This window comes from Protopterus annectens, chromosome 1.part1 (genome assembly GCF_019279795.1).
Source record: "Protopterus annectens isolate FY-2018-M chromosome 1.part1, PAN1.0, whole genome shotgun sequence".
NCBI classification, from domain to species: Eukaryota; Metazoa; Chordata; order Ceratodontiformes; family Protopteridae; genus Protopterus; species Protopterus annectens.
Genome location: NC_056726.1, coordinates 352538749 through 352558605, shown reverse-complemented (window position 1 = coordinate 352558605; position 19857 = coordinate 352538749). Strand labels below are relative to the sequence as shown.

Sequence of the window (19857 nt, the reverse complement as noted above, 5' to 3'; positions counted from 1 at the left end):
TACCACATGACTGTGGTATTGTCTGTCCTGATCAGCAGAGTCCCAGGGTAGAGTAGATCCTTCAAAGCCGGCAAGGCCTGCTGCACTGCCATCAATTCTTTTAAGTTTATGTGCAGATGAATCTGCTGGGTACTCCAAGTCCCCTTTATGCCCCTGCCTTCCAGATGAGCCCTCCCCATGCAACATCTGAGGTGTCTGTGTTGACAGTCTGGTTGGCAGGTGGTGGGCGGAAAGGCAGACCCTTGTTCTGAGAACAGGCTGTCGCCCACCAGAGGAACTCAATTTGTAGACAGGCAATAAGGGGAAGAATTTAAGTCCTGTGTGTGTTGACACCAAAGATTCTTGAGGTACCATTGAAGTTTTCTCATATGCAGCATTGCATATGGGATCATCAAAATACATGAAGCCATGAACCCAGTGCTTGCAGGAATTTCCTTAGAGAGAGCTGGGTCATGCTTGCCAAGTTCATGAAGTAAGATGAAAGATCTAATTGCTTCTGTTGAGGGAGGAATACTATCTGGGTGGCTGTATTCAGACTCGCACCAAGGAAAACAATCGCCCTAGTAAGAACCAACTTTGACTTCTTTTCATTGAGTGTGCAACCCAAAGAGGTGAGAATGTTCTTCACGAAGTCCAAATCCTTTTCTAGTTGTTCTGAGGAGTTTGCTTGAATATGAGAGTTGTCCAGGTAAAGATAAATCTGAAGGTATCTCTCCCCGCAAAAAGCAATGGCTGGAGCCAGGCACTTCGTAAAAACTATGGGAGCAGTAGATAAGCAAAAAGGGCAGTGCAGAGAATTGAAAGTGTTGCCCCCCAGCCCTGAAGTGAAGGAAAGTACAGTTGTGTACACTTACCATAAATGTAGATGTTGAGTGTATTTCACTGTCGCAGTCATTACATTTGGGTTATCTGCCTGCAGGTAGCCCTCAGCCGGCCTGAATATCTAAGTCTTTGACTCCTGCGTCGGATGCTCTCTCTTCTATGACGTCAGGCCGCCAGGGTATAAAACATGCAGCCGATGCCATTACATCAGTTTTTCTTGCCCCAGATGTCAGTTGCCCCCATAATGGGAAGCAATTATATGTTAGGTTACACCTCCAACAAAAAGCAAATACACCAGAAAGCTGAAATAAACTAAATAATAAGAAAAGTATGGCCAAGAGTAGTCAGGGGGCTGGAGGGAGGGTAACCAGGACTGCAACATTGAATGCACTTGAACATCTACATTTATGGTAAGTGTACACAACTGTACTATGTTCTTCGTGTTTCAATGTTGCAGTCATTACATTTGGGTTGATTCCCAAAGCCAAGGAAGGGAGGAGGAAGTTAGACAGCAATAGAACCAGCTATTAAGCCTTGCAAAAAGTACTGTTGTGTACACTTACCTTAAATGTAGATGTTTGAGTGTATTCATTGCTGCAGTCATTACATTTGGGTAATCTGCTGGCAGGTTACCCTTAGTCGGCCTAATTAACAAAGTCTTGGGTCCTGCGTCGGTTGCTGTCCCTTCTTCCATGACATCAGGTAGTCAGGGGTAAAAAAACATGCAGCCGACGCCATTACATCAGTTCTTCTTGCCCCAGATGTCAGGTGTCCCCCAAATGGGGAGCAAAATATGTATATATATATATATATATATATATATATATATATATATATATATATATATATATATATATATATATATATATATATATATCTATATATATATATATATATATATATATATATGTATATATATATATATATATATATATATATATATATATATATATATATATATATATATATCTATATATATATATATCTATATATATATCTATATATATATATCTATATATATATATCTATATATATATATCTATATATATATATCTATATATATATCTATATATCTATATATATCTATATATATATATCTATATATCGATATCTATATCTATATATCTATATATATATATATATATATATATATATATATATATATATATATCTACAAGTATATAATTTAAAACAAAAAATACCTCCAAACAAAAGCAAATACACCCAAAAAGACTTTTAAGCATAGTAAAAGAAAGGAGAGATATAGTAAGAGAAAAACAAGAGGCTGGAGGGTGGGTAATCAGGACTGCAACAGTGAATACACTCAACATCTACATTTATAGTAAGTGTACACAACTGTACTATGTTCTTAGTGTTTCACTATTGCAGTCATTACATTTGGGTAGATTCCCAAAGCGATGGCTGGGAGGATGGATTTATACAGCATAAGCAGCAGCTAAAAGGCCCTGCAGGACAGCAGTGGCAAAGCCAGCTCTGGATTTAGAGAAGAGAGGTAAATGGTAATGTTTGGTGAACGTATGAACTGAGATCCAGGTAGCAGCTTCTAGAACATCTCTGGTAGGAACCCCTCTGAGAAAGGCTGCAGAAGTAGATGCAGCCCTGGTGGAATGAGATCTGATCCCCTTGGGGATAGTTTTACCATGGTGCATATAGCAGAAACGAATACAATGGCTTGTCCATTTGGAAATAGTCTGCTTTGAAATAGCCTTTCCCTTTGCCCCTGCAGCAAATGCCACCAATAGTTGTTCAGATTTTCTTAGATTTTGTCCTGTTTAAGTAAAATCTAAGTTGTCTGCGTACATCCAATGAATGCAGAATCCACTCACCCTTATTCTGTGGATTGGGAAAGAAAGTTGGCAGATGAATGGTCTGATTGAGAGCCACACTGGATACCACCTTAGGCATGAAAGATGGATTGGTCCTGAGACGCACACTGTCCGCATGAAAAATAATGAAAGGCTCCACTGCCATAAGAGCCTGTAATTCTGAAACCCTTCTAGCAGAAGTGACTGCTAAAAGCAGAGCTGTTTTCCAGGAGAGAAATTTTAGGTCTGCAGTAGCAGCTGGCTCAAAAGGAGGGAGAGTGTTTTTCCAAAACAAAATTTAGGTCCCATGCAGGGACTGGCGCTCTCCTGGGAGGTCTTAAGTTCTTGGCCCCTCTGAGATACTGCTTTAGCATAGGATGAGAGAAGAGGGGAGGTTCTGTGTTGTAATGAGCTGAAATGGCAGAGGCATGGATTTTTATGGAAGAAAAAGATAGGCCCTTGTGAAGCATCTCAGTTAACTATTGTAGAATCTGAGGAATATTGGGCATTGCTGTGCTTATTCCTTGTGATTGGTTCCAGGCACAGAATCTTTTCCATTTGTCAGCATAAGATTTTCTAGTACTAGGCCTTCTAGCCTCCAAAATGAAATCCATCACAGGTTTGCTGAGGGATACCACGCTGCAAGATTCAAAGTTTGGAGCTGCGTGTGCAGAATTTGGTAGTTCTGCTGCGATAGTAGGTAGGATGTCTGAGGCAGGTGCCACAGAGGAAGGTGTGACACTGCGCAGGAGTGGGTACCAGTGTTGGTGAGGCCAGTCTGGAGCAATCAGAATCATTTTTGGTTTGTCCTGTCTGACTTTTAGTAGAACTTTGGAGAGCAGAGGCAGAGGTGGAAAGGCATAGACTGATAGGTTTTTCCAGCTGAATGATAGAGCATCCACTTTCCAAGCTTTTTTGTAATGAATTCTTGTGCAGAATTTGTCCAACTGACAGTTCTGAGGTGAGGCAAAAAGATCTATGTCTGGACTCCCCCATTTGTGTGTCAACATGTTGAAAATTCGTGGTTCCAGTTTCCATTCGTGTGGGTCCAAAAGATTTCTGCTTAGTTCGTCTGCCAGAGTATTCAGCTTTCCTGGCAGGAACTGAACTTGTAGTTGTACTTGGTAGGTCAAGGCAGTGTTCCACAATGCCATGGCTAGTCTGCAAAGGGGGTAGGAATGCCTATCCCCCTGCTTGTTTATGTACCACATAAATGTGGTGTTGTCTATCTTTATCATTAACTGTCCTGGATGAAGGTAGTCCTTGATGGCGGTCAGTGCATTCTGTACAGCTAGCATCTCTTTCTGATTGATATGAAGGTGCATTTGTTTTGGGCTCCATTTTCCCTAAATGCACTTTCCTGCCATATGATCCCCCCCAAGCATAGTCTGATGCGTCTGTAGTTAGGGTTTGGGTGGCAGGGAGTGGAGTGAATGGCAATCCCTTGTTTTGGTGGCAGGCCTCTGCCCACCATAAGAACTCTAGTTGCAGGCAAGGTATGATAGGAATAGTTTCTAGGCTGTGAATGTCGACTCCATAAACTTTTTAAGTACCACTGAAGTTTCCTAATATGCAGTCTTGCATATGGAATTAGAAGAATGCAGGAGGCCATGAAACCCAAGGCTTGCAGAATGTGTCTTGCAGACAGCAGGTTTTTTGTGGCCACCTGTTTGAAGTAAGTCACCAATTGAATTTGGTTTTCTGGCGTAAGGCAAGTCATCTGGGCAGTTGTATTCAAGCTTGCACCCAGGAATGTAATTTTTTGAGAGGGTACCAGTAGTGATTTCTTTTCGTTTTATGGTGTACCCTAGACAAGTTAGAAGCCTTTTTACAAACGTCAGACACTTTTGAAGAATGTCCTTGTTTACAGCCTGAATTAGACAATCGTCCAAGTATGGATATATCTGAATATTTCTTTGCCTGCAAAATGCAATTACTGGAGCCAGGTACTTTGTGAAGACCCTGGGCGCAGTAGATAAGCCAAAGGGCAGTGCAGAGAACTGGTAATGCAAGCAGCCTGCTTTAAAGCGGAGGTATCTTCTGCAAGATTCCCAATGCAGGTATGCCTCATTTAAGTCTAGAGTTACCAACCAGGCATTCTTGCCTAGCACAGTCAGTAGCTGCTGTAAAGTCAGCATTTTGAATTTTGGAATGTCCAGAAATGTGTATAGAGTGGATAAAATCCAGAACTGGACACCATGATTTGTCTTTTCTGGGTACCAGGAAAAGTATTGAATAGAAACCTTGTCCCTTTTCCTCTTCTGGCACTGGTTGAATGGTTGAATAGCCCCCATGTTCATGAGGGACAACTTGTTTCTGGGCCTCTGCCCACTGATTTGGGGGCAGGTCTGGCCATCCATTTGGAATTGGCAATGTGTGGAAATTAAATCTGTATCCCTGGGATACTATATTTAAAACCCATTTGTCCTGGGTAATAAGTTGCCAGTTTCATGCATGAAGTGCCAGTTTCCCCCCCAAAGGGGCAGCTAAAAGTTAAGTGCTTGGTGAGTGTAGTGGGCGGTCACTGAGACTGTTTACCATAGGGAGGTGCCTTGTTGTTTCCAGATTTTGAGGGGGAGGCACCCCATTGTTTTGTTCTAAAAGTTCCTTGTGACTGAAACCTAGAGCCTTTGGAATGTCTGGATTTGACTTGAGCGGCTCTCGAAGGGACTGGAAAGGACTAGTTCTTAGTAGGCCAGTGCCTACTAAATCTTAGAGGTTGCACTTGTAAGAAATCTTTCACAGTTTGCATAGATTTAGCTTTATCTTCCATCTTTTTTTTTTAACACTTCTTCAGCCTTATTACCAAAGAGATGGTCCTGTTGTAAAGGAGCATCCAACAATTTTGCTTTAACATGATCAGGCAGTGTTTGCTCTTTGAGCCAAGCATGCCTTCTTAGCACAGATCCAGTTACAGCAGCCCTGCAAGAGGCCTCCAAGAAATCAAAACCACATTGCAAAGTATGTTTTCCAACTTACCAACCAAACTGCTAAAGTGTGTGAACCAAATACTCCACAATAAAATCTCTGGTATACTGATGCTGTAGAAAATGCTGGTAAGTCCACAAAGTAAAGCAAAAAAGTTTATTATAAGACAATAGAACGCTGGTAAGCGCTTTCGTCCTCAACAAAAGAGCTTCATCAGACCTGTTTTCCAACTTGTTCAGCTGAATGTAATAAATCCTGTAAATCTTTATTTTCCACACAGTCAGAAATTATCATTTTCTGTTTAAGTAGTCCCATAATATGCTGCTTATATTTAAGCATATGGAATTGACAGTTTAAAGCCCTGATTGCCAAGGTTACAGAAGTGTAAATCTGCTTACCCCATCTATCCAGCGCCCTGGAATCTCTATCAGAAGGGGTAGGATTTTTAGCAGTAGAGGCCTTAATGCCCTTGGGACCCTGAGAAATGGTTTCAGGATCAGCAATAGGATTTTTGAAAAGGAATTTGTGGGAGTCAGGAACCCTGTAGTATCTGTCTGGCTTACTAGGAGCCGGAGGCAGAGAATCAGGAGTCATACTAGATTCTGAAAAAACATCATCAACAATGTCTAGAAGAGAAGGTATAGCCAAAGGCCTATGCTGAGGAAGAAGAAAATCCCCAATTCTCTTTTTAGATTTAGAGAAATCCTGACTTTCCCAGTGGAAAAGACAAATCCTTGGGGAGAAGCAGAAGGAATGGAGTATTCTGCATCAGAGTCCTCAAAAGTAGGAAAAGACAAATCCTGTTCATTAGAAGAGTCAGAAGAAATAGAATCCTGTTCAGAAGATTCATAATCAATGTCTTGCCTAGGCCTCTTAGGAGGGGGTTGACTTACCCCTGATCAGAGTAATTAAATCTTCAGCCATTTTGATCATTTGTTTTATAGGCATAGGGGCCTGCACATGTGGCCCAGGCACCATTTTTTTAGACAGATTTAGATTTTGGCCTTAGTTTTGAAGATGGCGTTGACCTAATATACAAATCTGTAGCCTGAAAACACCCTCAGAAGCCGGTGCCTGCTTAGCGGCTCCGGACCCATCTAAGGTAGAGACATCCGCGGGTTCCATAATTGAAGCATCTCGTGGCATACCAGACTCCGAATGGGTCTCAGTAGAGGCCTGCGAATCAGAAGTAGTGTGTATCAGGGGCTGCAAAAGCGCCTCACTGAGTAGCGGCGAACTGGCGACTGGCTTAGAAGTGTTGTCATCAATTCTGCACCTCGACGGTCTGTCACTGTAGTTTTCTTTGCGTTTTTTTAGGTATTCCGGTAGTCTGGTTGCTAACCGACATAATTTCTGGATAATTAAATCTAGAGCCAAAATATTCAGAAGCAAAAATATACAGACGTTTAATAGTGCGTTGATTAAATTTAGCACAAAACGACAGCAAGGTACGTTGTGGTCAGGGCCTAGGCAAGGAATACAGTACAAATGAAAATCCTTATGAGGTATTTGCTTCCCACAAGTAATGCAATTAACTTTTACTGACATCGGTAAGGAACAAGAAAAAGTTTCCCCAATGGGGTACTTAACTTTTAATTGAAGACTTCAGTTCTGAAACTCAAACAAAAATTTCAGGAGTCCGACGACTGGCACTTGCTAACTGCTTCTGCTTCGGGCACCGCACGGCAAAAAAGACTGATGTAATGGTGTCGGCTGCATGTTTTATACCCCTGATGACCTGACGTCATGGAAGAAGGGACAGCATCCGACGCAGGACCCAAGACTTTGTTAATCAGGCCGACTGACGGCAACCTGCCAGCAGATTACCCTTATGTAATGACTGCAACAGTGAAACACAAAGAACATCAGCCTCTTCCAGAGGAACCGAATCTGACTGAGTAACTGGGTGCCCCTCAGCCCCCATATCGGTAGTTGGCAGGACATCCGATGGTGGAGCGGCATTGGGAGAAGGTCTGTAAACCTTGCCCTTCCTAGGTTGTTTGACTCTGGATCCATCCTGAGAGTGAGGCGTTTTATTTAGTCTGATTTTCTAAGTACAAGTTAAGCACAGCCAGTCAGCTGCGTGAGGGTCTTTGGCATAAAAGACTGAAAAATGGGGCAGGCCTTATGGTCATGCTCTTTTACTTAGCAAAACATACACCGTTCGTGACAGTCCTTGTGCGGTATCTGACGCCCACAGTTACATTTGCTCTTTCTCAGACATCAGCTAAAGGAGAATCTACAGCAACCAAACTCAAATGTACATAAGTGAAAAAATCTCCAACGGCGTACTTCTCTTTAAAAGTCTTCGGTCGTAGGAGCGAATCGGTCAAAGTAACGTCATCTGAGGCTGAAAAGTTCTGAGGTCTGTGCGTGCAGACGTCACATTTATGGTCCCTGGTTTATGGCCCTGCAAGAGACGTCCCACGCACCTACAGCAGCCAGGCTTAAGCTTTTGTATAGGATCTGACAGTGGGTCGCCCAAGTCGGGAAATCACACAGTATGAATACTGCAACATAGGAATAGAAGGACATCACCTATTCAAACCTAAAAAATATAGCTAACCTCCCTGTGGGGGAGTTCAGCTCCAAATTCTTCCATCATTTCTAAATTGCCCATTACAAAGATATCCAAAGTCCATACTCACCCCCCTCACCACTTACAGTAATCTCTAAGATACTAAAATCACTCTACCAAGACCAAAAACATCTGTTTTAAGTATCTAGAAAACACACTGGGTTTTTTCCCCTATCGATCAATATGAAAACACCTACTATCAAGCCTGGAGAATAGCTGCATAGTGCTTCTCAACTAAAAGGACCTCCCCACAGACCCTAGCAACTACAGGCATTTAAGCATCATTTGCAGGGTGCTAGACAACTGCTGCCAACTCCACTTAAAAACACTCTGATCCTCCTAGAGGGCCAAACGTCGACAAACTTTGGCATCAGGATCACAATCTAAAGATGAACACCAAAAAATTTAACACCACACTGTTAGGTGAGCAAGAGCTCCTGCTTCCCAACCACATGAAAGCCACACCTCCCTTAAAACAGATGCTGTGGATAATGAACTCTCCTCAGACCACTGTGTATCTCAATGTAATCAGGAAAGTGAACTACCCTGTCCAATTGATTACTAAGGGCACTTCCTTGAGGTCCAAAGAGGTAATTATTCCATTTTACTCATTAGGCCCATACTAAAGTAATAAGCATCCTTAGTTAAGTACCTGTCCAAACACCTACCCATCTTGAAAAATCCCAGTGGCAACTCAAAGAAATCTTGCGTATGATATCTATTACCCATGGAATCTAAAAGCCTTGACTCTAGTCTCCCACAAACTTCCAGAGGACAACCTATGCCAGTTCTACAAAACTCTAGATGACCCAATACTGCCTGACTTGCTACACATTCACAAGACTAGTAGCAATACAAATACAAGCTCTAAGGACCGAAATCTATACTACAACATAAACAGGACTTAACGGCATAAGCATCTCACACAAACAATTCCCCACCTTTGGAACAAATTCCCACTCTCTATGAAGCAAAACATGCTCCTTGCTATCTTTAAATCTAAGGTAGATGAATGGATGGGAAATTAGGGGCAACAGGAATAGCAAACCTGAGTCATTACATTCTTTCAACACAAGCGGTTTATTAAAGAAACGGGTCTGAAAATTATAATCCCATACATTCATAATCAATTTGGTTCTGTACTTCAGATCCAAAGTCTTGCAACAGAGTGGTCACATATCTTCACCAGGTGGGTACTTCCCATTCCCATAACAGGATGAACTCACAGTGTTACAAGTTCTTGGGAGTTATCAGTTATATGCTTTCACACAAATCTTGCTTTCTCTATATGAATCTTAATGCTCTCTCAAAAAGTCACCATTCATCTAGTTAAATTTCTTCCTCTGCATTTGACAATTACTCAGATCTCCCACCTTTATCAATTAAGTACAGTATTCCTCCAAAATGTAGGAGCCTACTTAACCCAAGGCCTGTTGCAGCTCTTCTCAACGCGCATGTCTCAATTTCCCTCACAAGAACTGTCAACATAACTTCTGAAAGCAAACTGCACTAAAGCTATGACAGCTTTACACCAAAATAAATCTACAAATTCTTTCAGATCTCACATTCTACTAAGGTACACTGCTAACAAGGAGGGATTCTGCTTAGCTACTTCTACTACAGCAGAACAAAACTCTGTGGATGACTGAATTCCACAGTGTACTGGCCAAACTACAGCAACCAGTACTCATAACTCAAGTTTCCACTGAAAACAGACCACAGACCCAGTGGGACTTTCAGAGTAAAAAAATAAATGCCTGCTTCAAAAGTCATCTCCTGCCAGAATTAAAGAGAAATTTTGAAATACACTGCAAAACATGGCATGCAAAAGACAAGAGCATAGACCACAAATTTAAATTTATGTAACATTCTGAAATGGTTATTACTAAACATACAAATACCAGTCACAAATGTTAACCTAGAGGAAGAAATCAAACAAAGCTCCTCATTAGCACTCTTCAAGAAAAAGCTTGATGATTGGATGGTAAATAGGAAATTCACCCCAGGGATGACCTCTGTGGCTCTGCTCGACAGAGGCACAGGAAAATAATTTTCTTGGCTGGCGAAAGCCAGGGTACCTTTTTGGCTACGCTTATATAGGCCCTAGGGCCAATATCCTAGTACCTACCTATGAACCACTGCAACAAAGGAAAACGTCAATACACCTCTGCAGCTTTTATTCTCAGAGTAAGTGAAAGCTGGTTATTTTAATGTTATTCAACATGGTAGAAAATTATTTATTGACGTAAGTATGCCAAATAACACTACAATCAAGGAAACGGGATACAAACTGTATACCATTTCTGAGCTAGATAATATAAAGTACAACTGCATATTGGAAAACAGTGCATGATTTGACATTACTTACACTATCAAGTCCCCAGTCAACCGAACCAGTGAAAGTAGAATATGTTTCAAAGAAGCAGCCAGAGGCAAGCTAGAGCTACAGAGTGTTCCCAAGTGTGCAGCTTGCACTGCACTGATATAGCTCTCAGCTGGGATTGTATCATTCGCAAAGGCATTTCGCTAAGGAAAGGAGGAGAGAAACAGTAAACAAATCTCCACTTGATTCTTGTACAAGACTATACTATTACTTACTGTATAACACATACTGTAAGCAGTACTTAACCTTACCCAAGATCCAATGTTGGGAAACTCATTTGTGTGGATGTTGTTCCAGGTTTCACACAAGGTCTGCACAGAAGTCGAAAGGTTCTGCATCAGAGTCTGCCCTAAATATACATACAAGAGCAAGTGATGGAATAGTCGTGCTTTAAAATAATTTCAGCCCTTACATAAATCTCAGAAAACTGCAAGAAAAACATCACAATCCCAAGTACAATAGCACGTAATGTAAACATTCAGATGAGCAACAATGACAAAACATTCTGGATCAAAGCCAAATAAATTCTAGCTTTAATCTTAAAAATAAGATAAACATGGAAATATGGCACCCAAACAACAAAACCGAATACCAACAAGTACTTTTACTTCTGTATAAAGAAATGTATATATTTAAAGAACACTATTACAACGGTGCAGTGACACCATTTTCTTTCCATGGGATTAAGGTTCTGCTACAAAGAATGTCTTTTTTATATGCAACTAAAAATGCAAAGTGGTCACATCAAAAGTTTCACGGACACTTACCCAGACCAAATACAGACTGTGTAAGAAATCACTGTAACATCAAATATTTGAAAAGGAATTCTACTACAGCTAATTTTGAAGAACTGTCACAGTTGAAGACTGATGTCCAACCTGACTTCTAGAGAGCTCTGCACCCATCTCCTTCCCCAGGGATGCTGCCATACTCAAGGTATAAAGAGGAGCTAGCTCATACCAACTTCAAATTTTCACCTCAAAGGGACCCAAGCATGGCAGTCCTTGGGCTGCTCACCTCAAAGATCCCACTGAAGATATGGATGCTTTTATGGACAATTCAATCATCCTGGATAAAGAATGGACCTCTCACGACCTGTCCTCCCCAGCAGCAGGCCAGGAATATCCTGCAACACTAGTCCCCCAAAAAACAATGTATTAAACTTTACCAGGGGCAATCATTCAGGGGTGATATCAGTTCAGGAAGTCTGCTGTCCCTTGAAAAGAAATTTGCACAGCACTGTAAAGATATGAAATCTCTCTTTCTTGCAATCGAGACAAATCGTAGCCCAATGGAAACCAAGTCCTCCTGCTGGCTATGGGCAACCACCACAGTGATGTGGTAACTTAATAGAAAGGGACACATCATCCTATCCCTTATGCAGATGGCAACACTTTAGGGGAGAAATGCGGACCACAAAGCAGTGTGCATACCTTTGTATTACATCACGGCAGCGAGTTTCAGCAGTAAACTGGGAACCACAAATGGAAAACAAAAATTTAAGTGCTTTGACAGCCAAATGGGTGCTTCTCTTCTTCAGTCTATAGGTTCATAGGCAGTTACAAGTCACAGTCCAGGAGACTCCTGAATAGCCTAACCCAATTTCTAAATTGCCTCAAAGCACTGTATGGTTGAGTAACTTACTCAAATTCTCAGAACACAACAGAAGTAACAGACTCAAACCCTGGACTACAGAAAATGACTAACAGTTCACAGTCTCACACTATGGTGCTGTCAGATTGGATTTTTGTATGGAGGTCTGATCATTGTGCCATTCAAAAAGGCTCTGCAGAGTATGTGCAACACAGAGGAACCATTCTCTCCTACCTAGAGATTTGAAATTGCTGCTAGTTGGACCTTAAATGTTAAAGGCAGCTGCACCTTCATGAAAGAGCTTTGTTAGAAATTGCAGTATAAAATGAATGGGCACAGAAAAGGGATCTACCTGGATATCAGTCGCCAATACTACAAACTTATTCCATTTATTCTTGTATACCTTATGTGTAGGGGTTTTATGAGCGGACAGCAGAATACATTTTACTAGAGATGACAGACAGGGGAAACCTGGCAATCAAGGGAAGTGGAGCAGCCAACATGTCAAACTTCAGGTCATGAAGATTGGGATATACCATTCCCAACGGATGTCAGTAAATCTGGAACCAGGTCCAGAATCCATGGTTTGTCCCGCAGACAAGGCTGCAGAAAGGGAAACCAGATTTGACAAGGCCAATAGGGAACAATAAGGACTACCATGGTCTTCAACAAAGTACAGTTGTAAACACTTACCATAAATGTAGATGCTTGAGTGTATTCACTGTTGCAGTCATCACACTTGGGTTATCTGACTGCAGGTACCCCCCCCCCCCTCAGTCGGCCCAAATACCAGAGCCTTCAGATTTCTGCATCGGATGCTGTCGCCCCGTCCATAACGGCACATCATCAAAGGTATAAAACATGCAGCAGATGGCATTACATCAGTTTTTCGTGCCCCAGACGTCAGGAGCCTCTAAAATAAGAAGCAATTACATGGTGTGGAATACCTCCAGTAAAAAGTAAACACCACTGCCATAAGATATGGCCAAAAAAGATAAGTAGAAAGTATAGATAAGTCAGGTGGATGGAGGGAGGGTAACCAGGACTGCAACAGTGAATACACTCGAACATCTACATTTAAGGTAACTGTACACAACTGTGCTATGTTCTTCGTGTTTCACTGTTGCAGTCATCAACTTTGGTAGATTCTCAAAACTGAGGAAGGGTGGAGGCAGTCAAGAAGTATTAGGGCTGGCTAGCAGACCTTGTAAGACTACTGTAGCAAATCCAGCTCTAGATGCAGAAAAGATAGCCAAGTGGTAATGCACGGTGAAGGTGTGTACAGAACTCCAATCTGCAGCTTCCAGGATGTCCCTGGTAGGGACTCCCCTGAGAAATGCTGTAGAGGTTGACGTAGCCCTAGTGGGATGGGTTCCAATACCCTGTGGGGTAGGTTTTCCATGGTGTTTGTAGCAGAAATGGATGCAGTGTGCTATCCATTTATAGATGGTTTGCTTTGAAATGGCCTTTCCCACTGCCCCTGTAGCAAAAGCTGATTAGCAGCTGGTCAGATTTTCTGAAAGGTTTAGTCCTGTCAAGGTAGAACCTAAAGCTGTCTGTGCACGTCCAAGGAGTGCAGGATCCTTTCCCCTTTATTCTGAGGACTACGAAAAAATGTGGGTAAATGGATGGATTGGTTTAAAGCCACAATGGATACCACCTTGGGCATAAATGATGGGTTAGCCCTGAGGGAAACCCTGTCCGCATGGAAGATAATGAAGTGTTCCACAGCCATAAGGGCCTGCAACTCAGACACTCTTCTTGCTAAAGTGATGGCTAGAAGTAAACCTGTTTTCCAAGAGAGGAATTTTAACTCTGCTGTAGCAACAGGCACAAAAGGAGGAAGTGTGAGCTTTTCTAGTACTAAGTTAAAGTCCCAGGCAGGAGTGGGAGCTCTCCTCAGGGGTCTTAAATTATTAGCTCTTCTCAGGAACTGTTTGACCAGAGGGTGAGAAAAGAGGGGTGGGCTCAGTATTGTAATGAGCTGAGATGGCAGAGGCATGAATCTTAATTAATGAGAAGGATAGGCCTTTGTGGAGCAGCTCTGTTAGGTAATCTAAGATTTGAGGTAAGGTGGGCACGGTTGTGTCCTTACACTGAGACTGGGACCAAGAGCAGTACCTTTTCCCATTTCTGAATAAGATTTCCTAGTACTAGGCCTCCTGGCTTCAAGGATGACATCCAGCACCTGTTTGCTGAGGGCTGGTAGTGATGCATTCAGGGAATAAGCCAGGCTGCTAGGTTCAGAGTTTGCAGACGAGGATGCAAATTCTGGCCCTCCTGCTGGAACAGCAGAGAGGGGGTATGATGTAGGTGCCAGGGTGGCACTGCTGTCAGACTGCATAAAAGTGGATACAAGTGCTGGCGTGGCCAGTCTGGTGCAATCAGGATGGTCCTTGGCCTGTCCTGTTTGATCTTAAGTAGTACTTTCAAGAGGAGGGGCACAGGGGGAAAGGCATAGATTGAGAGTTTTCCCCACGTAAAGGAAAGGGCATCCACTTTCCATGCTTGGCTGTGGGGAGTTCTGGTGCAAAAATTGCTCAATTGATGGTTTTAAAGGGAAGCAAAGAGGTCAACCTCTGGTGTTCCTCACCTGTGGATTAGAAGCTTGAATGTGTTGGGTTCCAGTTTCCACTCGTGTGGATCCATTAGATATCTGCTTAAATAGCATGCCAGTGAATTTTGTTGGCCTGGCAAGAATTGAGCTTGCAAGAGCATTTGATTGCTCAAGGCTGTGTTCCACAGAGCCATGGCTAACCTGCAATGTGGGTAGGAATGAGTTCCCCCCTGCTTATGTACCACATAACTGTGGTGTTGTCCGCCTTTATCAAGAGTTGTCCTGGAAGGGAGCCAGTGCATTCTGTACAGCTAACATTTCTTTTTGATCGATATGCAGGTGAATTTGTCCTGGGCTCCATTTGACTTGAATGCATTTGCTTGTCATGTGTGCCGCCATGCATGGTCTGATGCATCTGTTGTCAGGGTTTGGGCAGCAAAGGGTTGACTGAAAGGGAGTCCCTTGTTGTGGTAGCAGGCCTCTGCCCACCAAAGGAACTCTGTCATTAGGCAAGGAATGATAGGAATCGTTTCCGGGTCCTGAGAATGTTGACGCCAGAGACTTTTCAAGTACCACTTAAGTTTCCTCACATGCAGTCTTGCATATGGAATTAGGAAAATGCATGAGGCCATGAATCCTAGTGCTTACAGTATTTTTCCTGCAGATTGCTGGGTTTGGGTGGCCAGTAGTTTGAAGTAATTTGTCAAATAAACCTGCTTTTCTGGAGTGAGGAATGCCATATGGGAAGTTGTGATCAAGCTTGTTCAAGGGAATACAATATTTTTGGCTGGGTACCAGATGTGATTTTTTTTCGTTGATGGTATACCCCAGAGAAGTTAAGAGTCTCTTTACAAATGTCAGGTGCTGTTAGTAGCAGTTCCTGACTGCCCACCTGAATCAGGCAGTAGTCCAAGTATGGGTAAATTTGAATTTTTCTCTGCCTGCAGAATGCAATGGCTGGAGCCAGGCACTTTGAGCGCAGTGGATAAGCCAGAGGGAAGTGCAGAGAACTGATGGTGCAAAGAGCCTGCCCTGAAACGTAGATATTTCCTGCAAGGTTCCCCTCTAGGGATGTGCAGATAAGCTTTGTTTAAGTCTAGGATGACCAGCAAGGAGTCCTTGGCTAGCATAGGAAGCAGATGTTGGAGTGTAAGAATTGCGAATGTTGGTACCATTGGAAGGTGTTGAGAATTGACAAATCCAGGATAGGGGAGCAAGGAGTTTTCTTTTCTGGGCACCAGAAACAGTCTGGAGTAGAAACTCTGTCCCCTTTGCTCTATTGGGACAGGTTGAATAGCCCTGAAACTGAGAAGAGAAAGTACTTGCTTTTGGGCCTCTAACCACTGGTTTGGGAGAAGTACTGGCAATCCACTTGGTATTGGCAGAGAGTGGAAGTAGAATCTGTATCCCTGGGATACAATGTTTAAGACCCATCTGTCCTGGGTAATGCACTCCCAGTTTTTTTGCAAGAAAGGCAAGTTTTCCTCCTAGGGGTGCAAGTATTTGGGCGTGGCTTTGAAGGATGAAGGACAAGTCATTGTGAACTTTTTCCATAAGGCAGTGGCTTACCACTCCCTGTTTTTGAGGTGGGAGCACTCCTTTGTTTATATCTGTGCATACCCTGAGACTGTAGTCTTGGTGTTCTGTTGCTCCTAGGTTTGAACTGAAGGTCTGGGTGGGACTGGAAAGGACCAGTTCTTTGAAGGCCAATGCCTACTGAATCTAGGTGGCTGTACCTGCAGGAAATCTTTAACAGTTTGCATAGATTTAGCTTTTTCCTCCATCTTTTGAAGAACTTCCACTTTCGTGCCAAACAAACGTTCTTGTTTTAATGGAGCATCTAGTAATTTTGCTTTGACATGATCTGGCAAGATTTGTTCCTTCAGCCAAGCATGCCTTCTCAGAACAGACCCAGTGACAGCAGCCCTGCAAGATGCTTCTAAGGCATCAAAACCACACTGCAAAGTATGTTTTCCAACTTGGTTGGCAAAATGGATCAACTCTTGTAAATCGTTACTTTCTGAATAAGGAATCACCACATTTTTTTGTTTAATTAGTTCCATAATATGCTGCTGGTACTTCAACATGTGAAACTGGCAATTTAAAGCACTGATGGTAAGAGTTGCCTTCTTCCCCCATCTGTCTAAAGCCCTAGAATCACTGGCCAAAGGTGTAGGGTTTTTGGCTGTAGTAGCCTTAATACCTTTAGGTCCCTGGGGAATAGTCCCTGGATCTGCAGTGGGATTTGTGAAAAGAAATTTGAGAAAGTTAGATACTCTGTAGTACCTTGTCAGGCTTTCTAGAAGATGGTGGCAAAGTTTCAGTGGTAAGACTGGAATCCATGAAGACATCTACAATTTCCAGAAGAGGGGGGATAGCTAGGGGCCTGTGCTGAGGCAAGTTTAAAAATTCCGTGAGTCTCTTTTTGGACTGTGGGTAGTCCTGGCACTCCCAGCGGAAATGCTCTCTGAGGGTATGCAAGGTTTCACCGAAAGAAAAGTCCTCTGGAAGGGAGGCAGAGGGAATGGAATCCTCTGCATCTTGAATCCTCATAGGTGGATATGGGTAAGTCCTGGTAATCAGAAGGGTCAGAGTCATCGAACTCATGGTCTGTAGAATCAGAAGGAAAATCAATTCTTTGTCTTTTAGAGGGGGAAGGCTGGCTTCCCTTAAAGTAATAAGGTCTTCAGCCATTCTAAGCATTTGTTTCTGAGGCATGGGAGCTTGAGAATGCACTTTGCTTGTCAGTTTCCTAGGCGTAGTGCGAATTCTGGGCCTGAGAAATTCGGTAGTTTTAGTCCAGAACGAAGTAGTCTGTTTAATACGAACATCGGAAGGCTGATAACACCCTCAGAAGCCGGTGCCTGCACAGCAGCTCCGGACCCATCCAAGGTAGAGACATCCGCAGGTTTCATAGTCAAAGCATCTCGTGGCATACCAGACTCCGAATGGGACTCTGTAAAGGCCTGCAGATCTGCAAAAGCGGGTATCAGGGGTTGCGAAAGCGCCAGACTACCGTCAGACTGGCGACTAGCTTAACTGAAGTGTCGTCTGCAGTTTTGGACCTATGCGGTCTGTCTCTGTCCTTATCCTTACTTTTTTTGGAAGATCGGTAGTTGGATGGCTTAAAGAAGCCATTTCACAATACAGAGAACGAGACCGAAAGTATTTATGAACAACGATAGCCTGACGACAAATAGTTCGGGCATTGAACAAGGCACAAAAAGTACAGTTGTGCACACTTACCATAAATGTAGATGTTAGACTGTATTCACTGTTGCAGCCATTACATCTGGGTAATCTGCTAGCAGGTTGCCCTCAGTCGGCCTAAATAAAGTCTTGGGTCCTGCGTCAGTTGCTGTCTCTTCTTCCATGACGTCAGGTCGTCAGGGGTATAAAACATGCAGCTGACGCCATTTTAATCAGATTTTCTTGCCCCAGATGTCAGGTGCCCCCCAAATGGGGAACAAAAATATATAAATGAAACTGTAAATATATAAATGCACTTTAGAAACATAAAATTTACCTTCAACTAAAGGCAAATACATCACAAAGGCTTTTGAGTATAGTGAAGCAAAGAGAAGGTATAGAAAGGGGGTTGGCGGGTGGGTAATCCGGACTGCAACAGTGAATACACTCGAACATCTACATTTATGGCAAGTGTACATAATTGTACTATGTTTTTCGTGTTTCACTGTTGCAGTCATTACATTTGGGTAGAATCCCAAAGCTATGGATGGGAGGAGGGAACTATACCGCATTAGGAGCAGCTATAAGGCCCTGCAGGACTGCAGTGGCAAAGCCTGCCCTGGATTTAGAAAAGAGAGGTAAATGATAATGCTTTGTGAACGTATGAACTGAGCTCCAAGTCGCAGCTTCTAGAATGTTTCTGGTAGGGACCCCTCTGAGAAAAGCTGCTGAAGTAGAGGCAGCCCTGGTGGAATGGGATCTGATCCCCTTGGGCACAGGTTTACCATGGTGCAAGTAGCAGAAACGAATGCAATGGCTTATCCATTTAGAAATAGTCTGATATAGCCTTCCCCTCTGATCCTGCAGCAAATGCCACCAGTAGTTGCTCAGATTTCCTTAGAGATTTTGTCCTGTTTAAATAGAATCTTAGTTGTGTGTACATCCAATGAATGCAGAATCCGCTCCCCCTTGTTCTGCGGATTTGGGAAGAAAGTTGGCAGGTGAATGGTCTTGTTAAGAGACGCACTGGATACCACCTTAGGCATAAAAGAAGGATTGGTCGTGAGGGCCACCCTGTCCGGGCAAAAAAAATAATGAAAGGCTCCACTGCCATGAGAGCCTGTAGTTCTGAAACCCTTCTAGCTGAAGTGACTGCCAAAAGAAAGGCAGTCTTCCAAGAAAAAAAAATTATATCTGCAGTAGCTGGTTCAAAAGGAGGTAGGGTGAGTTTCCAGCACAAAACTGAGGTCCCATGCAGAAGTTGGCACTCTCCTGGGAGGCCTTAAATTTTTGGCCCTTCTGAGGTACTGTTTTAGCAGGGGATGAGAAAAGAGGGGAGGCTTTGTGTTGTAACGAGCAGAGATGGCAGAGGCATGGATTTTTATTGAAGAAAAAGACAGGCCCTTGTCATGCATCTCAGTTAAGTATTGTAAACTGAGGAATATTGGGTTTTGTTGTGTCTATTCCTTGTGCTTGGTTCCAAGCACAGAATCTCTTCCATTTATCAGCATAAGATTTTCTAGTACTAGGCCTTCTGGCTTCCAAAATTACATCCATCACAGGTTTACTGAGAGATGCTGAGAGGTTGGCAAAATTAGTTGATTAGCCATGCTGCAAGATTCAGAGTTTGGAGCTGAGTGTGCAGAATTTGATAGTTCTGGTGAGACAATAGGTGAGGTGGTTGAGGCAAGTACCACAGAGGAAGGTGCGACATTATTCTTTAGAAGCTGGTACCAGTGTTGAGGAGGCCAGTCCGGAGCAATTAGAATCATTTTTGTTTTTTCCTGTCTGACTTTCAGTAAGACCTTTGATAGTAGAGGCAGAGGGGGAAGGCATAGACTGATAGGTTTTTCCAGCTGAAGGATACGGCATCCACTTTCCATGCTTTTTTGTGATGCGTTCTTGTGTAGAATTTGTCCAACTGATAGCAAATAGATCTATGTCCGGGCTTCCCCATTTTTGTGTTAACATGCTGAAGATT

At 42.8% G+C, this 19857-nt stretch overlaps 1 protein-coding gene across 1 annotated transcript in view; it reads right to left on the bottom strand.

Annotated features, from left to right (window-relative positions):
- UBR4 (ubiquitin protein ligase E3 component n-recognin 4) overlaps positions 1 to 19857 on the bottom strand; it is a 3959899-nt gene that overhangs the window by 3009165 nt on the left and 930877 nt on the right. The window contains 2 exon segments of the mRNA XM_044087073.1: positions 10523 to 10680; positions 10789 to 10886. Coding sequence (XP_043943008.1) covers positions 10523 to 10680; positions 10789 to 10886 — 256 coding nt within the window.